Source organism: Conger conger, chromosome 16 (assembly GCF_963514075.1).
Source record: "Conger conger chromosome 16, fConCon1.1, whole genome shotgun sequence".
NCBI classification, from domain to species: domain Eukaryota; kingdom Metazoa; phylum Chordata; class Actinopteri; order Anguilliformes; family Congridae; genus Conger; species Conger conger.
In genome coordinates this window covers 3555210-3566951 of record NC_083775.1, presented here as the reverse complement: position 1 = coordinate 3566951, position 11742 = coordinate 3555210, and the positions used below count along the sequence as shown (strand labels likewise).

General features: G+C 42.4%; 1 protein-coding gene across 1 annotated transcript; it reads left to right on the top strand.

Annotated features, from left to right (window-relative positions):
• The first annotated feature begins 4659 nt into the window (after positions 1 to 4659).
• On the top strand, positions 4660 to 8671 carry LOC133114958 (uncharacterized). Its single transcript, XM_061224658.1, has 3 exons — positions 4660 to 5213; positions 6394 to 6477; positions 7732 to 8671. The coding sequence occupies exons 1-3, from the start codon at positions 4660 to 4662 to the stop codon at positions 8669 to 8671; spliced, it is 1578 nt and encodes a 525-aa protein (XP_061080642.1).
• Positions 8672 to 11742: the final 3071 nt, after the last annotated feature.

The window sequence follows — 11742 nt, the reverse complement described above, 5'->3', positions numbered from 1 at the left end:
TTATATCTCATGGAATAAAAGCCTATTATTCAGCACCTTGCTGCCAGACTCCTGATTATAAGAAAGAGGGAATTTGGACTAACTCTTGTCATCTTTGGGGAACCGGACAGTTGCTAAGCAACGGTATTGCTAACGTTAGCTCGCAATAATGTATCCCCACTCCACTAGCTAAGCAAGGTATTAACCTCAGGTAACTTACTAGCAATCCCCACTGCACTAACGTTAGCTAAGCAACGCCATTGAAATAATGTATCCCCACCGCACAGACGTTAGCTAGCTAGCTTGCTAGTTTACGTTACACCTGACGACATTTGTCGTGTCTAGGAAACGACAGAGTCCAAATCTTCAATTTGTCGAAAAACATCTTCGCGAGGGAAAAGACGACACCAGGCAGCAAGATCTTCAGGAAAATCAGACTTTATTAGCACACGTGCATAAAGCCGGATCAGCTCTCCAGAACTGAACCCCGACTGGCATTTGTACACCCATTTTATACACAGTTACTCCACCTACAACTCCTCCTCAAACCTCATTCTGGCAAATCACCCACACTCTTCTTATCGTAACTCCTCCCAACGCTCCTCCCACAACGTCATTGTGGCAAATTGCCAACGGTCCTTATGCTCTGCCAACTCTGTACAAAGTTCAGGGCATTCTAACAACTACGTGTCCTCACTTCACCCCGCACCTGCTCTTGGCCAACTACCAGACCTCAGAAAGTTCTGGATGCCCTCCCTCTAACACGTCATCCATACACGTCACTCTGTATCTTTCGCTTTTATAAGACGAACTAAGCAGCAGGAATCATTGAAAATATACAGACAAACTAAACATTTCATTAATATTCACTTCTAATATACTTTTCTAATCTACAGACATACTAAACATTTGATTAATTATTCTCTTCTAAGGGAGTAAATGTACGTAGCATTCTTTGCTCTCATTTCAACAGTTTTCACTGTGGTTTCTTGCGTTTTCATAAGCTCAGCTATAATTAATGTTCTAGGTCAAATAGATACACTCCTGGCATAAAACATCGAGAGTCCTGGAGAAATCAGCTGTACAGTCATATCCGTGTTCTTGACAGTTTGGTCTACACAGTTCAAGACGGCCCCCCCCTGCCAGCTGGCTGGGCTCACTGTGTAATCCTAGCACAATTTAGCAGTTAATCAGTTTGAAACTATACAGGGTACATATCATACTTTAATACAGATATATTGATAAACTTTTAGCACACATCGTCGAGAGTTTTGGAGGAACCAGCCTGCTCACTAAGGCGGAGTCTGATTTTGACTTGTGATTGGTTATCATGCTTTTAGGAGGGAGATCTTTCGTTCTGTGAATTTTCCCCTACACATTGACACACAAGTAATTTGTCTTTATTGTAGACGTTTATCTGGGCACTGTCACATAACGTGCAGTTAATGAAATAACTCATAGAGTCGTTATGGGTCATCATTTTCTTTGCCGAGGTTTGGTGGTCTTGCTGGTATTTCGATCTGTGGATGTTTGCTGAGTTATTTATCTTGTACCTTTCTTACTCCTTTCCAAATCTCAGAGTAGGTCATAGGACACTTTAAAATCACTCATTTTGTTTTAATTGCTAGGCTACTAGCGGCAAAATAATGACAACGTTAGGTTAATTTCGGTTACAAAGTAGACAACGGTGATTTACAAAGGCGGATTAATATTAAAAGATGTAGGAAGATTCCATTTAGCTGTGCGTATATCATGGATATTGGCACGACTGGAACGCGACCTATCCCTTGTATAATTAAATATAAATACCTTTCGTTGAGATTGTAAGCAATGGGTGAGTTGCAGTGAATTCTTATTATTATTATTGACAATATGACCATGAAGAAAAAAATATATATTTTTTGGCCTTTTTCAGCTTTATTGGACAGTATATAGTATAGAGAGACAGGAAGAATGGGAGCGAGAGAGAGGGGAAGACATGCGTCAAATGTCGGACGGTCGGACGGTCGGATTCGAACCGCCAACGTCGCGGCTCACAATGAGCATGGGGTCAGTGCTATACAGGCTGCGCCACCGAGACACCCCCTGAAAATACAATATTAAAGCAATGTAGAAAGAGTGGCATGGCTACTCATTTTGCTAACCCACAGGTGAAATAAAATTATATGGATCGGTCCGATCACTCAGGAGGAAACATAAGTAACACAATGAACAACAGAATATAGCTAAGTAAACTGGAAATGTAAACCGCCATACTCATCAACCCATTGGCAGACCCAGCGGGTCTGTGCTGAACTGCTCCCCCCACTGGGGAGTTCATGGTTGGAAAGAAGCCTGGCCCAAGGGGAGAAGTAAGAACCCTTAAAGACCCTCAAATTAATATCCGGCTAACTGGTTATCCTGCACCCATAACCTCACCCCCCGCCCCTAACCCATAGACCATCTCACAGTTTCTAATCCCTTCTCCTCCCCAACACACCCTACAAGGAGAATGTACATACTGACTTTATATAGCAAATACCTGATTTGATGATTAATGATTACACTGCTCACGTCTGCCTCGTCTTTGTGTATGGAGAATAAGTGTTATGATTACAAAAATGGGTTGGTATGCACCAGATTCGCAAACGAACAAAGCTCAGTGACGTAGATACAGATTTAATTCAAATACATTAAAGAAGAACGGCCTGCAAAGAGGTATATACAGATGATCTGCGGCTGGCTGAGCTGAACCCGCTGGCCGACCGGCTGTTTGCAGTGTTAGGGACAGCAGCTGCATTCCTGGCATCACGAAAGGAAGGAAAGGGCTGGGTCTGGAGGATAATTAACATTAGCGGTTTTCTGGTAACAGCAGAGTTTCTCGGAAATCAAAACCTAAAAAAGTCAATAACAGAAATACAAGTTTCACTTTCAGAGGTCAGCGTAAAGTAGCAGTATCATATAGGTGATTGCATTACTTTGGCAGGCTATTAGCAGCGAGATGATAATGTTAAGTAGATGAATGTGATCTACACACACGGAGTAATATTAAAAGATGTGTGAACATTCCATTTATTGTGGCTATTGGCACGGCTGGGTGGCCTGTAGTGTAGTGGTTAAGGTACATGACTGGGACACATAAGGTCGGTGGTTCTAATCCCAGTGTAGCCACAATAAGATCTGCACCGCCATTGGGCCCTTGAGCAAGGCCCTTAACCCTGCATTGCTCCAGGGGACAAAGGGGACAAAGGGGACACACACACACCCTACAGAAGCTGCCTTCCAGGCGTCACTGAAGGAAGGAAAAGGCTGGGTCTGGATGAGAGTCAAGATTTTCAGCACAGTTTCTCGGAAATTGCAGCCCAAAGTTGCAGTATCATATACGAGATTGTGCGAGGAAACTTTCTTCCAATATCTTACATGGGACAGTCAATGTTTTGCATAGGAGACAATGTTTATTCTACAATAGTGCAGTGTAACATAAGAAGTATCAGTAACCTATAGGAGATTTTGTTGCTTTTCAACTTTTCATTTGAATACAAGAAGAGGAATGAAAGGAAAGTAATTGCCTGAACTTTCAGACAGCGGACTTGTAGGGGACCGAAACTGCTACCACAGCTGTGGAGAAGTAAGTTCATCTCAGATTTGTGTGCAGTCGAGGAAACTTACATTACATTACATTATTAGCATTTGGCAGATGCGATGTACAGTTGATTAGACTAAGCAGGAGACAATCCCCCCCTGGAGCAATGCAGGGTTAAGGGCCTTGCTCAAGGGCCCAACGGCTGTGCGGATCTTATTGTGGTGACACTGCGGATTGAACCACCGACCTTGTGGGTCCCAGGCATTTACCTTAACCACTACGCTACAGGCCGCTCTTGTAATACATATAGCCTACAGCACAGAAGACAAAGTAGTGTGGTGTACAATAATAATATAATAAATAATAGATATCACTGTTGCTCTTGGTCTTCAGTTGAATATGACATTAAATGTTTTTGTGTTTTTGCCACTGTAGTATAATGTTATTTCAGTGAACGGATCATGTTTTGTTGCATCCAGGTTTCATTTTCATGCTCTTTTTCTTGTCAACGACATTAAACTTCCTCTGCACTCGCTCATATTTTATTACGGAAGGTGGCAGAACAAGATTCCAGTCAGACGAGGCTGCTCAACTTTGCTGAAGTTCGAGTTTGGACAGCGCTGGACAAGAGCTCCAGACAATAATCATGGCCCATATACGGTGAGATAAGTAAAGGTGTCCAATATTCCCAGTTAACTCATCCTTTTGTGCTCTGTGTTTCAGAATGAAACGAGATCTGTACCAGATCTGGGATCAATGAAAAACACCAGAAATGTAAATAAATAGTAAACTAAAAAGGATTCACAGAAGCTGACCACAACTTCTCCACCTCAAGTTTAGCTCTGGAATACGTCCGGACCAAGACTTGCAATTCTCAGGCAGCTTCCCATGTCTGGACTGAAGTACAGCTGAATACAAGGACACAAATTTAATCATTACACCGAATAATTGTTTAAATACAGCCTAAAGTTGAAATAGTGCTCTCCGAAACACTGGTTGGAGGTAGGGGAACTGGCCAATATGACTGAAAGAGTGTTGATGTGAATCAACAATGTAAGTTCTTATTGCCTTGCAGAGAGGAACTGGATCAGCTGACTGCTGGCTACATTTCAGACACCATGAGCTGTATTCACACGGTGCAGGAGTTCTGCGACAGACACTCAAAATGGCTCCAACAGAGAAAGACAGAGCTGGAGATGATGCGAGACATCACTGACAGAGCGGAGATGATCAACCTCACAACTGACCACTTCCTAAAATCAAAAAACAAGATGAAGGCCGTCTGGGAGTATATGTGGAACAAGGTGACCCAGTTAACCGCGGAGAGCAGGGCCCAGAACCTGGAGAAGGAGCTGGGATGCCTGCTCCAAGACACCTTGAAGGGGCTTGAGAAGCTGACCCTGTTCCTGGAGGCTGTGGAGATGCTGGCTGTCACGTCGCTCTCCTTCTTCGAGGAGGAGAATCCGGTGTGCCAGCTCCCCGAGGGGGTGAGCGCTGATGCCGTTCGTTCAGTCATCACCGCCGCCAGGCGAGCCTGTCCGCTTTTGATCCATTTCAAGAGAGACGACGGAGAATTCTTTCGGCCCAGCCTGGTGAACGTGGACCTGCTGACTTTCCAGCTGGACAAATACTTGAGAGTATCCCAGGAGCTGTGTGAGATGCTCCAGAAAAGGTATTTTTAATGTTTCAATCATATCAACATACTCCTTGATTCCCCAGCAGATCATTGATACTTTCCACTTTTACCTAGCCACAATGTCATTAAAATGTTTTATATTTATTTGATTATTTATTCATTTATTAAGCATTAAATGCCAAATTAAATGTTGATTATGAGAAAAAATCGTGAGCTGTCCCATTCTGCAAGTGGTGTATAAACAAAATCTACTGAGTACCAGCTAAAAATTTCTAGAAAAATTGACTGAGTTGAAGGAGTCGACTTGAATTGGTCAAAGTGGAGGGTCAGATGAAATTTATGACATTAGTTTCCGGGCAGGTCAAATTAAAAATGTCCATGCATTATGTCCCAGCTAATGTTATTAGTAATGTGTTTTATCTTTACAGAATGAGAAAGTCCTCTCAGATTCCTCTTATTAAGAAATGAAATTGCACTAAAAATACAATTTAATTTTTGAGATATACCTACCACAATTGGTCCCTAAGGAAGGGATACAAAAGTCGATGCATTTGTTCTGAGACCAGATAAGAATTCTACATATGAAATTACCTCAAAATACAAATTTCCAAATATATCTATATATATTTTTTTTTTTCCTTACAACGGTTTTGTTCTCAGTTTGTGCAGTGATGCATTTTTCATCGTCACACAGGCAAATTTTAAATGGCTCTACCAGAAAAACAAAATGGAGTATGAAGCTTCAATTGTCAGGTGATCTATATCTCACCATTATCTACCAAGACAGAGGTAGATAATGGTGTTGGCATTTGTAGAGTGCTGACTGACTCTAGAATCACTGAAGGAAATCGGTTTAGCTGGACAGGACACAACTTTCACAGCTGATATTTTCTCCTTTTCTCCAGTTCAGGAAGTATATCATTTCTTGGAATGAATTATAGGTAAGCAGAAATATTTCCCTCATTAAATTCACCAGTTGAAGCCTTTCCCCTGTGCATAGGTGGATAGATATTGTGTTCTGCATCTCAATGCATACAGACCAGATCAGTTATCAGTTTTACATTCTTAAGACATTGCACATGCAGTATTTAATGTAACACTAATATCCATAATACTATAAAATCAAACATTATTTTTGAATCCATTATACTCACCAAACACGCTTAAATTCATTCATTCGTCTCATACAGTGCCAGATTTTTCTCATTCTTCCTAGGACAAAGAAAGCCCCATGCCCCAATTTGACCAACAAAGCCATTAAGAACATGTATGAACATTTGACTCATCTGAGGAGCATCAGGTAAGTACATCCTGATCCTGACTGAGGTTTAATGTCGACAGAGACATTTTACAGTAAACTCATTGTGTGTGATATAGGTGCAGTTATCACAGGTGATTTGTTTGTTTGATAACGGCTTGTTCCTGATGTAGTGAGTTCAAGTGTAACTGTTTGCATTTATACTTTTCCTCATGGCAAAGTCCATTAACTCCAACCATCCTGGCATTGATCCATAGTCTCGTTATAACTTATAAGTAAGGCTGTGTGTTTGTCACAGAACATATTGGCGGAAGTCGTGGAGCAGTCTTGGCATATTTGTAATAGACCTATCGTTAATCTCAATGCTTTTGATGTCTGTGAGTACTCTGTACTTGGACAAACAGTTGAAATAAAAGCAAAGCTTTAATCTCAGGGTTTTTACATCCATATTGGGTTAACGGTGTAGCTATCACAGCCCTTTTTACACATAGTTCCCCCATTTTTAGGAGACCAAAAGTAATTGGACAAATTAGCACAAGCTGAAATAAAGTCATCATATTCAATATTTTGTTACAAATTCTTTGTAATCAATGACTGCCTGAAGTCTATGACCCAGACATCACCAGGTGCTGGTATCTACCCTGGTAATGCTCTGCCAGGCCTGTACTGCAGCCCTCTTCAGCTCCTGCTTGTTTTGGGGCCGATTTGCCTTCAGTCTGATCTTCAGCAAATTAAATATGTGCTCAAATGGGTTGAGAGTAGGTGATTGACTTGGCCTTGGTTGCTTTGGCTGTATGTTTTGGCACATTGTCCTGCTGCATGATGAAACATTGTCCAATCAGTTTTGATGCATTTGCTTGGATCTGAGCAGACAAGTCTCTGTATACTTCAGCAGTGGTGTCAGTGAGCGAGTTCCAGTGGCAGCCATACATGCCCAAGCCATAATACCTGCACCATGTTTGACAGATCAGGTGGTGGGCTTTCGGATCTTGAGCTGTTCCTTTTTTTCTCCCCACAGTCTTCTTTCATAACATAGCATTCCATAACACTTAGTTCCAGATCACTACAAAGTCTTCTCTTGATGGTCATCTTTGTCACTGTCCAAATACTTACAGACTGCATTCTATGTAATTAAAGATTGTGAACTTATTTTTATTATATGATGCTAATAAATGTAATACAAAGGGAAGTACTCTTGTTCACAAGAAGGGAGTGAGGGAGAAATTACCCAGTGATCTGTTGTGAAAAGTAAAATGTCTTGGAGCCCTGGGTCATAGTGAAACCTCTCCCCTTCAGATTAGACCGGCACTTCAGGATGACCTACCTGTTCAGGGGATCAGCCCAGCGGTTCATCGGCCTGTTCAGCCAGCGCTGCTCCAGGATGCAGCAGTTCCTGGAGGCTCTGGAGGAAGAAGCTGTGCAGCTGGACAGGATGAAGATGGGGGCCAGCATCTCCAGCATGGCAGGCAGCAGTGTAGGCCTCGCAGGAGGCATTGTGTCCATCGTGGGCCTGGCTCTGGCCCCTGTCACGGCGGGGGCATCGCTGGCCCTCATGCTGGTTGGCATTGGGCTGGGGGTCACCAGTGGCGTGAACAGCTTAACTACAGGTATCACCGAATTATCGGTCAACACTCACCATGGGAAGAAGATCAATGAAATCTTCCAGAGCTACTTTGAAGATGTGGAGACTATGCTGGAGTGTCTGGAGCAAGCGGCCAGGTGCACTGTACCCAACATGGGGCCAGATGGGCTGGATGTTGCGACAGATGTTGTGAATTTTTCCAAAACCATGGGTGGCGTGGCTAAAGGGATAGACGTCTTAGTGGATTGTGCTTCTGCCGTAAAGGTGGTCAGAGCCGAAGAGGTGGCCTCGAGTGCAGTCAAGGTGGTGACTCAGGAAGTCAAAGCTGCCCGAAACGTCCCCAACATGGCGGCCGATCTCACCGATATCGGGCAGTTGGCTAAGGGTACTCCCCTCGCCCTAAGCAAGTCTGCCAGGGCGGGGTTCATCGCCCTCAACTCCATCTTCATGGGCGTGGACCTCTTCTTCATTTGCAAGGACAGCATCAGCCTGGCCAAAGGGGGCAAGAGCGATGTGTCAAAGGTCATCCGCGGCAGGGCCAGTCTGTGGAAGACTGAGCTGGATGCATGGGAGAAGATCCATCGCTCTCTGTGCATCGGGATATGGAGGTTCAGAAGGAGTAAGGAGGTCCTACGGAGGCCATTTTACACTTAGCTGAAGAATACTGTTGGTTGTAACAACTGCAATGTTGTGAAACCTTGGGCCTCTTTTTTCTAACAACCCTACAATCAAATTGTATCTTAAATAGTGGCTTATGCAGAAAACCATGAGTGATTAGTTATTTCTGAAATCCGACTTTGATGTAGATATGAATTTATCTCTATAAACCAAAATGTAATTGGTGAAATAACCATAATCATTACCCCTCTTTTAGACATCATTTGTTGACGCCACTTGTTGCCCTGTTGTAGCATCGCCTATTAATCCGAGGAAAATAAAACTAACACAATATTTTTACTTTTTGGATTGCACTCAGACAGTAAGCAATTGGATCTGGTACCGGCACAGATCCAGTCTGGCTACACTTGCTATGTGGGCAGCTGGTCAATACATTGAACATCTGTTTAATTATGCTTTGCAGTAGGGATGATAGCCTACTGAAAAAAATCCATCTGCTTAGAAGCCAAAATAATACATCAGCAGGTTTTTTGAATAGGATTAATAAACATCTTCCAAAGCTTCATTTCAGGTTTCTTAAGAAATTGTAAGCTATGCGACATTGATGTTAAAGTTAAATTACATAGACTACAATTACAATTGTATATAATGTAACATTAACTAAAATTAAACTTTAATGCAATTAGGACAACACCTGAAACATAGCCTATTATTGCAGCCTATACATAGCTAGCTATGTTTCAATATACTACCTACAAAAATAAAATGACACGATGTACGTTGTGGTCTTTTCAAAACCATTCATCACTTTTATTGCATAGCCTAGCAGACTATATTGTAGAAATTTAAAAGACAACATGATTTCGCAAAATATTATCTGTGATATCATAACTATTCAGCTGGTCCACAGAATGTCTGCTGACGGCAATAACGTTACACCCTACGGCTCAACTGTGCTGTACTTTCAGTTCAACACCAGCTCATGGCTCGTTCGTTCATTCGTTCAATGGCTCTTTTGGCTCACTCGTTTGTTCAGTCATCCAATGGCTCTTATGACTCACTCAATCAATGGCTCTTCGGCTCTTCGTTCACAAACTAGTTCACCGACTTAGTGGCTCCACGGCTCGCTGACGTAGGTACGTATGCTCGTTCATTTGTGGTTGTTTGATTGGCATTTCGGTAAGCCTATCGGCTTAATCACAGAATGCTGTCCTGATACCCATTGGACACTGCATGTCACTAAAAGCAATGTCTTTGGCTAAGGGGGCGGGCTGATCTCAGCATTTGGGGAGAGAGCCAAATGAAAAGCCTTGTTCGTTCATTTAAAAAATTTGTTCAAAAAAAGATTTGTTCGTTCGCGAAACTGCCCATCACTAGAGACAATGGACCAGACCTATCCGTTGTATAAGCAATGGCACTAACATTAGCTCACGTTACTCGCAATAACGTATCCCCACTGGACTAATGTTTTGTTGTCGATATTTATCTGGACACTGCCAGATAACGTGCAGTTATTGAAATAACTCATGAGGTCATTATCAGTCATAATTTGCTTCGCTGGGGTTTGGTGGTTTTTGCTGGTATTTTGATGCAAGCTTGTATTCTTTTAGTTCCCTTTCCAAATCCCCGAGAAGGTTAAAGGGCACTTTAAGATCACTAATTTTGTCTGACTTTGGTAGGCTACTAGCAGCAAGATGATGATAACGTTAAATAAGCGTTATTGAAACGAGAACCCGTGGTATATCGTGGATATCAGAAACTATTATCAATCCTTGGCCCTCTTTTATTCAATCTCTACAAGCTTCCATTAGGACACATCTTAAAAAACAATGAAATTGATTATCACAACTGTGCGGATGACACTCAAATTAACATAGCCCTTACACCAAATGACTATAGTCCCATCAACAATCTCTCTCAATGCATTGAACAGATACACAGCTGGATGAGACATAATTATCTCCAGCTAAACAAAGATGAACCTGAGACAATTGTCTTCGCTACACACGACAAAAGATTGAAAGTCAGTGCCCACCTTGATTCTCTCTCTCTTCATATTAAAATCCAGGTCAGAAATCTTGGTGTAATTCTAGACTCTGATTTAAACTTCAACAGTCACATAAACTCAATAACTAAATCAGCCTACTATCATCTGAAAGTCATAGCAAGAATTAGAGGTGTTTAAACAAGACCTTGAAAAGCTCATCCATGAATTTATTTTGAGTCGGCTTGATCATTGGAACAGTCTTTTGACAGGCCTATCTCAAGGGCCTGTTTGTAAACTGCAGCTTGTCCAAAATGCTGCTGCAAGAGTCTTAACAAAAAATTTACACATTACACCAATTCTTAGATCTCTACACTGGCTACCAGTCTCTCAGAGAATTGAATTCAAAGTCCTCCTAATTGTCTACAAATTCCTAAATGGTCTTGGGCCAAAATACATATCAGACCTCCTCTCACCTTACATTCCAGCTAGACCCCTAAGGTCAGCTGACACAAGTCTATTAAACCAGTGGTTCTAAAACTGTGGGGCAGAGGTAAATGGTAAATGGCAGGCATTTATATCACGCCTTTATCCAAAGCGCTGTACAATTGATGCTTCTCCATTCACCCATTCATACACACACTCACGGCGATTGGCTATCATGCAAGGCACCGACCAGCTTGTCAGGAGCATTTGGGGGTTAGGTGTCTTGCTCAGGGACACTTCAACACAGCCCGGGCGGGGGATCGAACTGGCAACCCTCCGACTGCCAGAAGACTGCTCTTACTGCCTGAGCCATGTTGCCCCCAGAGGTAATGCAAAATGCACAGCAAAATAATATGGAACAAGAGTCAACAGTATGTTGTATGGCTAGCAAGGCAGCACGATTTGTGGAGCAGAAAAAGGCAAGTGCAACGTAAGATCGATGTAAGATGGACACGTTTTTAACAGGGAAGGGAAAAGAAAAGCAGACGAGGTTTCAAAACAGACAACCCAGTCAGGAACGACGGCTCATTGAAAACCCAAGTCTAGAAGATATAACGCGGCATATCTAGCTTTCGGATTCACTGTTAATGTGATGGGAGAGGAGGAGAGACCCATGTGTCTTGTGTCTAAAAACTCT